Genomic DNA, 15,391 nt, shown 5'->3' with positions numbered 1-15,391 from the left:
TGGTCAGTATTATTTTGGACTTAAACATCATAATGCAACAGCTAGATTACTAAAATTAATTAAGTTTAGTTTAGTTTTTAAATTAAAAAAAATATAGAAACATCCATATTCACTAGGGGAATAAACTCACCCACAAATCAATTCTAAAGCTGTTTCCATTTTAAAACAGTGTTCCAGGCAAAGTAAATGTGGTAATTGCAGAGTATTAAAAATAGGTTTAAAATGCCACACTAGCCCAGACTCTTTGACAAGACACACTCAACATAAAGGACATACAGATGCTAAATTGCTCCCTTGCTGCAGTGGTTAGAATGCTGCATGTGCTTGTGTTGCATTATGTATTTTTGTTACACATACTAGAAGACATTAACATAAAAAATAAGTATGTATACTTACTATGTTCTACTGATTCACTGAACATCTTATTTATATCATGTTTTAGGTACAAGCCAAAACAAAGTATTGTTGGTTAATATTACTGTAACTTTCTTTGTATCTGCTGCCTTTAAATTACATCAAACCCCTATACACTCTACCTGTTTTTTTTTTTCTGTTTGCAGATGTTCCAGTGCTTTCTCCAGCTTCTGCTTGTCTTTGAGCAGCTCTTTTCCCACATTATCCATGTTCTTCACACTCTGCTTCTCCTGGTCCAGCTGGGTCTGCAGACGCTCAAGCTAAAAACAGACCACAAGTCCTATGAAAAATATATTTACAATATATACAAAAAATATTGACTACAGAACTGCAATAATTTAGTGCACCTTCTTGCTGAGGCCCTGGTTCTCCTTCTCAAGCTCTATGGTGTGAAGCTGACTCTCCCGCAGCTCCTGAATGGTGCTCTGCAAACTCTGGTTCTCCTTCTCCAGCTTCAGAAGTTGACTAGATGCTGACTCGTTTAGCTCAAAAACGAATGACTTGCGTGCTACAAAGGGACAGAAAAGGAATCAGTGACTATGAAGCATGGCATGATGCTGAAGCCAAAAGACCATCAGCACTTCAGGTAATAAAGAGCTATACAGAAACAAAAAAGCAATAAGCACCAAGCAATTGGTGCTTAAATCAGTTTGCATAAGACAACTATAGGACTTTGTATGAAACAGAATGATACAGTAACATTTTCACATACATTCAATTTTGAAATGCACACTATATGTTCAATCCAAAGTCTTGACCCTAATTACACCGATCAGCCATAAAATTAAAACCACCTCCTTGTTGCTACACTCACCGTCCATTTTATCAGCTCCACTTACCATACAGAAGCAATTTGTAGTTCTACAATTACTGACTGTAATCCATCTGTTTCTCTGCATGCTTTGTTAGCCCCCTTTCATTCTGTTCTTCAATGGTCAGGACCACCACAGAGCAGGTATTATTTAGGAGGTGGATCATTCTCAGCACAGCAGTGACACTGACATGGTGGTGGTGTGTTAGTGTGTGTTGTGCTGGTATGAGTGGATCAGACACAGCAGCGCCGCTAGAGTTTTTAAACACCTCACTGTCCCTGCTGACTGAGAATAGTCCACCAACCAAAAATTTCCAGCCAACAGTGCACGTGGGCAGCGTCCTGTGACCACGGAAGAAGGTATAGAAGATGACCAACCCAAACAGCAGCAACAGATGAGCGATCGTCTCTGACTTTACATCTACAAGGTGGACCAACTAGGTAGGAGTGTTTAATAGCATGGACAGTGTGTGGACACGGTATTTAAAAACTCCAGCAGCGCTGCTGTGTCTGATCCACTCATACCAGCACAACACACACTAACACATCACCACCATGTCATTGTCACTGCAGTGCTGAGAATCATAAATAATACCTGCTCTGTGGTGGTCCTGACCATTGAAGAACACAGGGCGAAAGGAGGCTAAAAAGGTATGTAGAGAAACCGATGGACTACAGTCAGTAATTGTAGAACTACAAAGTGCTTCTATATGATAAGTGGAGCTGATAAAATGGACAGTGAGTGTAGAAACAAGGAGGTGGTTTTAACGTTATGGCTGATCAGTGTATATTAAACTACTTGAAACAAAAGAAGGATCATAATTATTTGTAATTTAAACATGCAATTCTAAAATAAAAATAAAAAAACTAAATCTCGAATCTCTAAATCTGTATTAATTTAATGACGAAGGCATTTTTATTCAAAAATTCCAAAAGTTATTTACTCAAGTTTAAGCCAGTGCTAATTCATTCTTAATGACTCAAACAGATTTTGTACCTGTTAATCAAGAGGCTTAACCTATTTATTATTCAAATTATTTATTACACAAGAATGGCCCTATATTTGAAAATCAAAAGAACTCACCAATATGCACCATCCAATAGATTTTTAAGCAGATAAAATTTTACTAGGTTGCTACATTTTCAGGCCTGAGACATGTAAAAAAAACCAAAAAAAAAAACCTGTATTATTGGCATTTAACAAGTCAAGGCGCTGCTTTCATTTAAACAAGTGATCAATTAGTGTTAAACCACTTTCATAGATCTTTAAAGTGAAATGACAAAATTAAAGCCCTGATTTTCAATAAGATTTTTAATAAAATGGTTATATTATACTATTAAAAAGGCTTAAAATTATTTAGAAGTAATTAAGACGGACAAAGTCACTGAAGCACCAGTCCCAAAACACACTACTCCAGTGACATTAGCCAGATCCATTAAGAGGCTCTAATAGGACTTCTATATGTGAATTTCATACTGACCATCGTTGACCTCATTGTTTTTGGCCAGCTGCTCCAGCTCCCAGCCCAGGTGAGCAGACTCATTCATGCTCTGCTTCTGTGAAACCTCCAGCATCATGTTTTCCTCCAGCAGCTCCTCCAAGCGCTTCTTATCACTGTCCCTGTCCTGAGAAACACAGTCAGAGCTACATGTCAGCACACACCGTCATATTCACAGTGCCAATCTCACACTCACTTTTAAAATCCTACTTACAATCTCCATGTCATGCAGTTTGGAGCGGAGGTGCAGGTTCTCCTTCTCCAGCTCATGGAGTTTGTCACAACGCCCCCTTGCTGTGCTCAGCTGCTCCTCCAACATGGTTTTGGTCTCTAGCAGGGTTAGATTGTCCTCCCTCAGCTCCTACAGAGAAAGATCAAACAGATAATGAGAAAGCTAGAATAAACAGAAGACGTAAAGCGTTATGATTAGCTTCTCAATAGGCTCTAGAAATTCAAAAGCACAAGTCACAACAGAAAAGCTAGAGTTTAAGGCACATCAGAAAAGTAAAAAATACTCAAAAATAATGGCATTATACAAATACCTCCACGCGGGCCTTGTAGAACTGGACGTCATGCAGCTTCTCTTTAAAGCGGGTGAGTTCTGCTTCAAGTCTGTCCACTTTTCCAGCACGTTCTCTCAGAGCGTCTACCTCATCCCGATACACTCGTACTGACCGTGCCTCTGCCTGAAGCTGCGAGTTCTGCAAATAAACACATAGGCACTTAAATTATGACACCTTAATTACTAATAACCTACTAGGTGTCAAATAAGTCACTTATTTGCTTTTAATAGTATTAACCATTGGTAAACAGAAAAATATAGTTATAAATATTGATAAACAACAACATTTCTGGAGAAAAAAAGACACACATGATTGCTTAATATAACGGGTGGGCAATTAAATTTTCGAAGGGGCCACATAAGCAACTGGGACTGTTGTGGAGGGCCGGACCAATAAGGTGAACTTAATTCTGCTCAATATTAATTTTATCTCTTTATTTACATTTTCAGCATTTAGCAGACGCCTTGATCCAAAGTGACTTACAATAAAGTTACAGTATACAGTCTGAGCAATTGAGGGTTAAGGGCCAGCAGCAATCTGGCGGTGGTGGGGCTTGAACCAGAGACCTTCTGGTTACTAGTCCAGTACCTTAAGCACTAGGCTACAACTGCCCACTATTTATTAAAAGCAGTAAATTGTGCAGTTCTAATATGTTCTAAAATGCAGTTCGCTATTTTGAGTCTAATTACCTCATTTATTTTTCAGTCTTTTGTTATTGTTGGATATTCTTATTAAAATCACAAAGCTGGTCCTGACTGCTTCAGTTCTGGATGTGTTAAACTTTATAAAAAGTCCTTGTTGCTTTTGCAGTTTAGTTAGTAAAGCTTCAGGTGTGACGCTCCGCATCGTTCATGTTCTGTTTAGTACCATAACAGCGATTTAAACCCTAAATTGTGATCGTTAAACAGCTTTACACCTGACTTCAGTAAATAAATACTTCAGAAGTTCACGTCTTGTTAAAAACTCCACCGTCAGTCACACTCAGTTGTGTTCGCATTACGGTGAACTGATACACTCTCACACACGTAAAACGAAACGGATATTTAAAGACACAGCGCTCCCGTCAAAAGCAATCCTGTTATATTGCATGTTTGATGTACATTTATTTACATCTAATTTTTAATTGCCACGAACCTCATGCGGGCCGGTTGGGGATGTCTCGCGGGCCGGATGTGGCCCGCGGGCCGTACAATGCCCAGGTCTGGCCTAGTCCAATGCTCTTCAACTAACACAAATCTAGCACAAACCTACATGCACCCGTATACTACACATTAAATAATTAAGGACACTATTCAGATTTTCACTTGGGTATGATTAAGGGTCATGGATTTTAACAAATTAAGGATGTTATGTTAATCAATTTACTAATTTTCTCCATCCATCCATTCGCCCATTCATCCATTCGCCCATTCATCCATCCGTCCATCCATCCGCTCATTCGTCCATCCATTCGTCCATCCATCCATCCATCCGCTCATTCGTCCATCCAACCAACCATCCATCCATCCGCCCATCCATCCGCCCATCCAGCCATCCAGCCATCCATCCGCCCATCCATCCGCCCACCCAGCCATCCGTCCGTCCGTCCGTCCGTCCATCCATCCACCCACCCACCCATCCATTCATCCGTCCATCCGTCCATCCATCCATCCATCCATCCATCCATCCATCCATCCAACCAACCAACCAACCAACCATCAATTTATTCAACCAACCAACCATCCATCTGTCCATCTATCTGCCCGTTCATTTATTCCCCCATCCATCTTTAACTCACTCAGGCAAAAATTCTTTATGTTGCAGGGAAACAATATAAAACTGCAATATTAGGAAATGTGAAAACAAGTTAATACTTCTTACCTCTTGTTTGAGTTTCTGCATCTCTGCATCCAGCCTATCGAGTTCATTTCTGGTGTCAACCAGATGTTCAGTCTTCTCCTCTCTGTGTACAGAAGAATGTATGCACATGATTAGATTTTAAATAAATCATTAATATCCTAAAGAACTCATGGACATTTATTAACATGATCATTATTAGTAAACATTCAATAAATTATAAACATGCATGTTAAGTCTTTTAAAATATGTACTAAAGTATGAAGGCCTAGGCTCAGGAGAAACGTGAGAGCAGGAAAAACTGGGTCAGTGCAGAGCAGATATTTCTGTTATCAACAGAAAGCAAAGAGGGCTTGGTCTTACAGTTCTTGGCGAGAGCGGCGCAGTTTGGCCTTGGTGTCTGCAAGCTCCACTGCCAGGTGCTGGCGCTCCTCTTTGGAGAGTACTGAAGGCTGGGAGGACCGCTCAGGACTGGAGAAACCCACAGGATTGAGCTGCTGGAACTGCAGGTAATCTCTTTCCTGGGTCAGTTCCAAGATCAGCTAACAATAACAAAGACCAGAGGAGATCAAAAAGTGCTCACAATTTTCTATAGCAAGCAGTGTTTAACATGTAGGCCACCGTTTCATGTTAAACTAGCCAATTTTATTTCCCCCGACTCCCTGAATCTTCGCATAATATGGAGTATAGAAAGTGAAAGACCAAAATCTTTGCAATCTTGTGCTTATATAACATAACCATAACATGTGCTTACTGTCCACTTTATTAGGAACACCTGTACATAATTTCAAAATCAGTATGGTGTGGGGGTGTGATCCAAGGAACTTTGACCATGGCTTGATTGCTGATGCCCCTAATGATCTGGGTTATTTCAACAATTTATGGAATTCACAGACTGCATATTTCTAGACTTGATTCCTGTTAGATATTTGTCTTTTACACTGGAATTTAATGGTGATGCTGTAAGTGTAAAGTACATGTGTGGATGGGTCTTATACAGGGTAAAGTTGGAGAACTGGAGCGACCATGCTTACCTCTGAGCACTCGTCCCGCTCATCAATGAGCTTACGCAGGTGGAAAGCCAAGGTACGAGAGAGCGAATCGAGGTCTTCGGCAGACAGCTCCCCGACATCCAGCCACTGCAAGTCTAGAACATTTTCCTGGTTGTGCGTCACCTGCATAGAGAGATTATTACACTCTTGCACATTTAGCCAAAGCCTATGTGTTAAAACTTTAAGGATGCAACATTTCACTCACCTCCTGGATATGGGAGACTATGGCTGCCTGGGTTTCAATATCTAGCAGCTTAATCTTCTCAATAATCTCCTCTTTTCTGTCACACTTCAGAGAAAAAGAAAGACAAAGTCATTCCTGGTTTGCAGTAATTCTCAGACAGGTATTACCAAGCTTTTCTGATTGGGATTTAGTGATCATGATAAGAGGGTGCTTGCTTTACGGGTGATGAAAGATTCCACATGATGTTTATGGGATAATCTGTGGGTTGGGTACATAACATTTAAGCACGAAATGGCTTTTTAAAAGCACTCTGGTATGAACGGACAGACAGTGCATGCTGTTAACGCTCTCTCCAGAGAACAAGAAAAACCTGTGGAGTCACAACAGGAGCAAAATAGGAGGAGTGGGGGAAGAGTCATTTGTGTTTGGGATATAAAACAATACCCAATAAAAGAAAATAGGCATGCGTGGATATAGTGTGTTTGTATGATATATAATGACTACTATATATAGACTTTTACTGAATATATAGTATATAATAAAGACACCGCAATAATCAGTGCATGTTGGAAGTAAATTAAAAGGCATGTTCAGGCAGGATGATTTTACTGCCTACTTCCTTGTACAAGTATGAAAACACAGGGCAAAAGTCTCAGCTTACCTGAACGGCACAGCCCAGGAGAAGCAGCAACAGCCTCTTCATCTCCTCCATACTCTTTCCTATAGACCGAAACTTAATATGAGCATCTCTTATACACACATTTCACAGATCAGTGGCTGTGCAAACAAGGTCTTGAAGCTTCTTCTGGACTATTAATTTACAGTTTTATATCGCAAACTACATGGCCAAGCATGTGCAACAACAGTCAACTGTGACACAGTAAAGCACACAAGCTCACAGAACAGGACCTCAGTGCTGAAGTGTATATCATGTACAAACTCTCCTTCCTCTGTTGCAACAATTACTTCTGATTTACAAGTAGCAGCTTAGTTTAGTATAGATTCATTACGAGGGTTCTTCTGCACTTTTATTTATTAAGAATTTCAAAAACAAATCACATCACTTTCCTAGTCACCTTCCAATGCATTTTTCCCAGCATCGTACCAACTATTTTATGCCATCAGCAAAAAATGTTTTTGGTTGAGCGCATAGCCACTAATGCACCACTGCTTTGACATCATCATCATCATCACATGAAAATCTTCTTCCCCTTAAAGCTTCCTTCCTTGTTTGTTTGTTTGTTTGTTTGTTTGTTTATTAGGATTTTAACGTCATGTTTTACACTCTTTGGTTGTATTATGACAGGAACGGTAGTTACTCATTACACAAGGTTCATCAGTTCACAAGGTTATATCAAACATAGTCATGGACAATCAGTTTAGTGTGGACAAATTCCAAAAAAGTGGAACTAGATGGCACTAAATCCAGATTATAAGCTCACTCTCAGTCTCTCAGACATGACCAATTACAACTATTCCCGCCCCCACTGTCTCAAACGAAAATATAAAAGTGCTGAAACTTTTTGAAGAACTCTTGTATAATCAACTACCTGGGCTCTAACATGGATTACAGTTAGCTGTTATTCTTGTTAATTTACCTGGCTGATAACTCCAGTATATAACATTCCCAGCACCATCACTTTCAAAAATGGACTATTAAAAATTAACAGCAATTCTGCAAATCAGTACTGATTTCTGAATATTCTAATTTGCTAATCCAAAATGGGTTTTGCCACCTTCTTTACCATTACCCTGCAGAGATGGGCTCTGACCTATTATTAGTGCTCTACAAGGTAATTATGTAGGCAGCATAATTTTACACTAAGGCTTGGCTTCTTTACTAGTTATTATACTGTTAGCAATTTAGTAAACATATTGTAATAATTTTCGTTTGCTCTGTGCAATTTCTTTTGCAAGCTAAGTAATTACAAAACAACCTATGTAGAGAAAATAACTTTAATTTTAAAAGCTTTAAAATCTTTAACTATTGAAAATGGAAAAAAATAAAAAATAAAAATAATAATAATTACCCTGCCTGTGGGATATTTTAAACAATATGTTCAAATAATCGAATTTAAAGTTTAAAATAACACCACAATACAATTTCATAATACATTAAAATAACAGATAACGGCAGATAACAGAAGTCCTTTTAAAAACAAAACAGTTTTTCCCCCCAATAAATCTCTGTTAATCTGTTAGTAAGTCAAATCTGTTAGTAAGTCAGACTGGCTTACTATAAAACTGTGTGGTTGGCATCAGTTAGTGACTAGCAACGAGTTTAAACTGGACTTTTTTTGGTCTGTGGTTTTAAAACATTTAAAACAATTCTTATGATTTTTTATGCATTCCTTCTAGCATGCTAAAGATCCATTTTGCCTCGTCTTCAGTGTTTTTGTTTGTTTTTTAGGGTTTTAACGTCATGTTTTACACTTTTGGTTACATTCATGACAAATACGGTAGTTACTCATTACACAAGGTTCATCAGTTTACAAACACAGTCAAAAGGACAATTTAGTGTCTCCAATTTACCTCACTTGCATGTCTTTGGACTGTGGGAGGAAACAGGAACATCCGGAGGAAACCCATGTGAACACGGGGAGAACATGCAAACTCCACACAGAAAGAACATGGACCGCCCCACCTGGGGATAGAACCCAGAACCTTCTTGCTGTGAGGCGACACGTCTTCAGTGTAACTGTGTTTTTGTGTTACTTGTAAAGGCTGTATACACAGTTTGGCACGACATTTCTGCTAAAAAGCAATGACAATAATATTCACATACATGATTGTATAACAGTCATGAATTATTAAAGAAATACACATCTTGTGGAATTGTGGCAATACATGAAATAGTAAAAAGGTTATAAATATTTTTTTTCTAAGAATGGCTTGTTTGTGTCTAAACTGACTGCCTTTTTTGTTTGAGACTAGGACTGATACTCTAGGGAGAAAGGGAGCGAGTTGTCATGGAGTCACCGGGCCCTTCCCTATAGCATTCCCTGCTCTTGGAGACAAAAGGAGCTCTGTGCAACAAAGAAAATTTACTTTCACCTTGTGTTCATTCTACAATAGTGACCTAAAGGAAAAAATACACAAACCTTACCAATTTTAATTCAGTTTACATGAACATTCATTATAGGAAAAATGTGCTTTGTTTACAACTGAAATTATTGTGCTCTTAAGCAATTATATGACCTTAAAGAAACATTCACACAAATTAGACAAAAATGCAGCTTTAAAGTGTCTGAGTAATTAGCTTATCATTGTTTGATCAGAAACATATCACATGAGCCCTCCTAGTTCAGATAAATCAACACAGGAAGCAAATGAAGCTGCAGGAAGGGCTGCTATTTTGATCACCTGCAGGAACCAACATGCAAAACAAGTGTGCATTTGATCTGACTGCTGAGGAGAGCCTATCAGGAAACTCTGAAGAGAGAAGAGACTGTAAACACAAACACAAAAGGACAAGCCTGTCCACGTCACAAGCCTGTAACAAAAGAGCCCTCATGGCTTTGATTTTTGCCCTGTCTTGTGGTCAGTGATCAGGTAACAAGCTGAGCCAAACCTAGGTAGTGTGTGCAGGTGCACCTATTCATAAAACAGTAGAATTGGTCATTAAATGAATTTGGGGCCAAACGTATAGGACCACTACAGAATTTATGACAAATCCAACATTTTACTTTATTTTATGCTATTTTATGATTTGTAATGATAAACACTCGATTAAGTAAAAAGCTTTTACACTATAGTGGTCAGAATCCCCCAGTGTATATCATTAATATCATTAGAAATAAGAGGATTCCATGTGGCACTGCAAAATCATCATCATGTTAAAGAACAAGGTCTCCAAAGATGCTACAGTCATCAGCTGCTGGGAGTTCAAACAGCTGTCTGGGTGTGAGGAATAGCAATCTTGCTTCCCTCAGTCAAAGCAGCACTTGCTGATGTCAGGTATCTGTATGCTTATGTGTACAGAACGGAACCAATTTTGCCCCTAAAAGCTTGTTAACTTGCCCAACAAAGGTGCAAGAGCTGCACTTAAAGGGTAGATTCACATTTCTCATAGAAGTAAAAAAGAACAATTAAAGTAAAAATAAATTAGTTTAACACAACAATGACTAGTAAGTTGAAAATATATTCTCAAATACAGATTCTTTGAGAAATGAAAAACTCTTGCAGTAATTGTATTTTTAGTCATTTCTATTTGAATGCACAAACCATTACTAAATGTAAACTGAGGCATTATGGTACCAACAAAAAACATCAACACCATCAAAAGCCATTTATCATTAATGCAGACAAGTGTGACCATCAATTATTAGATCAATTATAAATAAATAGAACCACAAAAAATAACATGGTTCCACCTCCACTTTAGCTCCAGATCACTTAATATATTGGTTTATTTTAATGAACTGACCAATTAACTTTTTTTTTTCCATTGCTTCTATATATTGGGATGAACATTAACAATTTTTGCTATTTGGAAACCTATTTAAAATGTACAGCACATTATGAAGAGAAAAATAATCCAACTATGATCATGGACTGTTAAGCAGCTAAAATCTTTTGTTTTAAATTACACTTAAACTGCAGCAGTTGGAATTAAAAAGTGATGTAACATGACTGGTAAACATGCCTTTGTCCCAACTTCAAGTGTGTTGTAGACACAAATTCGACCACAGCCTGATAAGTTTAAAGCACACACATACTGTACATTATATATATACAGTGTATCACAAAAGTGAGTACACCCCTCACATTTCTGCAGATATTTAAGTATATCTTTTCATGGGACAACACTGACAAAATGACACTTTGACACAATGAAAAGTAGTCTGTGTGCAGCTTATATAACAGTGTAAATTTATTCTTCCCTCAAAATAACTCGATATACAGCCATTAATGTCTAAACCACCGGCAACAAAAGTGAGTACACCCCTTAGTGAAAGTTCCTGAAGTGTCAATATTTTGTGTGGCCACCATTATTTCCCAGAACTGCCTTAACTCTCCTGGGCATGGAGTTTACCAGAGCTTCACAGGTTGCCACTGGAATGCTTTTCCACTCCTCCATGACGACATCACGGAGCTGGCGGATATTCGAGACTTTGCGCTCCTCCACCTTCCGCTTGAGGATGCCCCAAAGATGTTCTATTGGGTTTAGGTCTGGAGACATGCTTGGCCAGTCCATCACCTTTACCCTCAGCCTCTTCAATAAAGCAGTGGTCGTCTTAGAGGTGTGTTTGGGGTCATTATCATGCTGGAACACTGCCCTGCGAACCAGTTTCCGGAGGGAGGGGATCATGCTCTGCTTCAGTATTTCACAGTACATATTGGAGTTCATGTGTCCCTCAATGAAATGTAACTCCCCAACACCTGCTGCACTCATGCAGCCCCAGACCATGGCATTCCCACCACCATGCTTGACTGTAGGCATGACACACTTATCTTTGTACTCCTCACCTGATTGCCGCCACACATGCTTGAGACCATCTGAACCAAACAAATTAATCTTGGTCTCATCAGACCATAGGACATGGTTCCAGTAATCCATGTCCTTTGTTGACATGTCTTCAGCAAACTGTTTGTGGGCTTTCTTGTGTAGAGACTTCAGAAGAGGCTTCCTTCTGGGGTGACAGCCATGCAGACCAATTTGATGTAGTGTGCGGCGTATGGTCTGAGCACTGACAGGCTGACCCCCCACCTTTTCAATCTCTGCAGCAATGCTGACAGCACTCCTGCGCCTATCTTTCAAAGACAGCAGTTGCATGTGACGCTGAGCACGTGCACTCAGCTTCTTTGGACGACCAACGCGAGGTCTGTTCTGAGTGGACCCTGCTCTTTTAAAACGCTGGATGATCTTGGCCACTGTGCTGCAGCTCAGTTTCAGGGTGTTGGCAATCTTCTTGTAGCCTTGGCCATCTTCATGTAGCGCAACAATTCGTCTTTTAAGATCCTCAGAGAGTTCTTTGCCATGAGGTGCCATGTTGGAAATTTCAGTGACCAGTATGAGAGAGTGTGAGAGCTGTACTACTAAATTGAACACACCTGCTCCCTATGCACACTTGAGACCTAGTAACACTAACAAATCACATGACATTTTGGAGGGAAAATGACAAGCAGTGCTCAATTTGGACATTTAGGGGTGTAGTCTCTTAGGGGTGTACTCACTTTTGTTGCTGGTGGTTTAGACATTAATGGCTGTATATTGAGTTATTTTGAGGGAAGAATAAATTTACACTGTTATATAAGCTGCACACAGACTACTTTTCATTGTGTCAAAGTGTCATTTTGTCAGTGTTGTCCCATGAAAAGATATACTTAAATATCTGCAGAAATGTGAGGGGTGTACTCACTTTTGTGATACACTGTATATATATATATATATATATATATATATATATATATATATATATATATACACATATACATACATCATACACACATACATACATACATACATACATACATACATACATATATACATATATATATATATATATACAGTGTATCACAAAAGTGAGTACACCCCTCACATTTCTGCAGATATTTAGGTATATCTTTTCATGCGACAACACTGACAAAATGACACTTTGACACAATGAAAAGTAGTCTGTGTGCAGCTTATATAACAGTGTAAATTTATTCTTCCCTCAAAATAACTCAATATACAGCCATTAATGTCTAAACCACCGGCAACAAAAGTGAGTACACCCCTAAGAGACTATACCCCTAAATGTCCAAATTGAGCACTGCTTGTCATTTTCCCTCCAAAATGTCATGTGATTTGTTAGTGTTACTAGGTCTCAGGTGTGCATAGGGAGCAGGTGTGTTCAATTTAGTAGTACAGCTCTCACACTCTCTCATACTGGTCACTGAAAGTTCCAACATGGCACCTCATGGCAAAGAACTCTCTGTGGATCTTAAAAGACGAATTGTTGCGCTACATGAAGATGGCCAAGGCTACAAGAAGATTGCCAACACCCTGAAACTGAGCTGCAGCACAGTGGCCAAGATCATCCAGGGAAACATGAATTCCAACATGTACTGTGACATTCTGAAACAGAGCATGATCCCCTCCCTTCGAAAACTGGGCCTCATGGCAGTTTTCCAACAGGATAACGACCCCAAACACAACCTCCAAGATGACAACTGCCTTGCTGAGGAAGCTGAAGGTAAAGGTGATGGACTAAACCCAATTGAGCACCTGTGGCGCATCCTCAAGTGGAAGGTGGAGGAGTTCAAGGTGTCTAACATCCACCAGCTCCGTGATGTCATCATGGAGGAGTGGAAGAGGATTCCAGTAGCAATCTGTGCAGCTCTGGTGAATTCCATGCCCAGGAGGGTTAAGGCAGTGCTGGATAATAATGGTGGTCACACAAAATATTGACACTTTGTACTCACTTTTGTGATACACTGTATATACAGTGTATCACAAAAGTGAGTACACCCCTCACATTTCTGCAAATATTTCATTATATCTTTTCATGGGACAACACTATAGACATGAAACTTGGATATAACTTAGAGTAGTCAGTGTACAACTTGTATAGCAGTGTAGATTTACTGTCTTCTGAAAATAACTCAACACACAGCCATTAATGTCTAAATGGCTGGCAACATAAGTGAGTACACCCCACAGTGAACATGTCCAAATTGTGCCCAAAGTGTCAATATTTTGTGTGACCACCATTATTATCCAGCACTGCCTTAACCCTCCTGGGCATGGAATTCACCAGAGCTGCACAGGTTGCTACTGGAATCCTCTTCCACTCCTCCATGATGACATCACGGAGCTGGTGGATGTTAGACACCTTGAACTCCTCCACCTTCCACTTGAGGATGCGCCACAGGTGCTCAATTGGGTTTAGTCCATCACCTTTACCTTCAGCTTCCTCAGCAAGGCAGTTGTCATCTTGGAGGTTGTGTTTGGGGTCGTTATCCTGTTGGAAAACTGCCATGAGGCCCAGTTTTCGAAGGGAGGGGATCATGCTCTGTTTCAGAATGTCACAGTACATGTTGGAATTCATGTTTCCCTCAATGAACTGCAGCTCCCCAGTGCCAGCAACACTCATGCAGCCCAAGACCATGATGCTACCACCACCATGCTTGACTGTAGGCAAGATACAGTTGTCTTGGTACTTCTCACCAGGGCGCCGCCACACATGCTGGACACCATCTGAGCCAAACAAGTTTATCTTGGTCTCGTCAGACCACAGGGCATTCCAGTAATCCATGTTCTTGGACTGCTTGTCTTCAGCAAACTGTTTGCTGGCTTTCTTGTGCGTCAGCTTCCTTCTGGGATGACGACCATGCAGACCGAGTTGATGCAGTGTGCGGCGTATGGTCTGAGCACTGACAGGCTGACCTCCCACGTCTTCAACCTCTGCAGCAATGCTAGCAGCACTCATGTGTCTATTTTTTAAAGCCAACCTCTGGATATGACGCTGAACACGTGGACTCAACTTCTTTGGTCGACCCTGGCGAAGCCTGTTCCGAGTGGAACCTGTCCTGGAAAACCGCTGTATGACCTTGGCCACCATGCTGTAGCTCAGTTTCAGGGTGTTAGCAATCTTCTTATAGCCCAGGCCATCTTTGTGGAGAGCAACAATTCTATTTCTCACATCCTCAGAGAGTTTTTTGCCATGAGGTGCCATGTTGAATATCCAGTGGCCAGTATGAGAGAATTGTACCCAAAACACCAAATTTAACAGCCCTGCTCCCCATTTACACCTGGGACCTTGACACATGACACCAGGGAGGGACAACGACACATTTGGGCACAATTTGGACATGTTTACTGTGGGGTGTACTCACTTATGTTGCCAGCTATTTAGACATTAATGGCTGTGTGTTGAGTTATTTTCAGAAGACAGTAAATCTACACTGCTATACAAGCTGTACACTGACTACTCTAAGTTATAGCCAAGTGTCATGTCTATGGTGTTGTCCCATGAAAAGATATAATGAAATATTTGCAGAAATGTGAGGGGTGTACTCACTTTTGTGATACACTGTATATATAT

General features: G+C 39.9%; 1 protein-coding gene across 1 annotated transcript in view; it reads right to left on the bottom strand.

Moving 5' to 3' along the window:
• The window catches only part of ccdc88c (coiled-coil domain containing 88C), a 97,665-nt gene that overhangs the window by 44,571 nt on the left and 37,703 nt on the right, over positions 1-15,391 (bottom strand). The window contains exons 5-14 of the mRNA XM_063006833.1: positions 7,021-7,079; positions 6,381-6,464; positions 6,158-6,298; positions 5,487-5,665; positions 5,148-5,229; positions 3,267-3,425; positions 2,939-3,085; positions 2,707-2,851; positions 762-922; positions 537-674 (exon numbers count right to left, since the gene is read on the bottom strand). Coding sequence (XP_062862903.1) covers positions 537-674; positions 762-922; positions 2,707-2,851; positions 2,939-3,085; positions 3,267-3,425; positions 5,148-5,229; positions 5,487-5,665; positions 6,158-6,298; positions 6,381-6,464; positions 7,021-7,079 — 1,295 coding nt within the window. The remainder of the gene's footprint in view (positions 1-536; positions 675-761; positions 923-2,706; positions 2,852-2,938; positions 3,086-3,266; positions 3,426-5,147; positions 5,230-5,486; positions 5,666-6,157; positions 6,299-6,380; positions 6,465-7,020; positions 7,080-15,391) is intronic.

This window comes from Trichomycterus rosablanca, chromosome 13 (assembly GCF_030014385.1).
Source record: "Trichomycterus rosablanca isolate fTriRos1 chromosome 13, fTriRos1.hap1, whole genome shotgun sequence".
NCBI lineage: Eukaryota > Metazoa > Chordata > Actinopteri > Siluriformes > Trichomycteridae > Trichomycterus > Trichomycterus rosablanca.
This window is presented reverse-complemented; position numbering and strand designations above follow the sequence as displayed.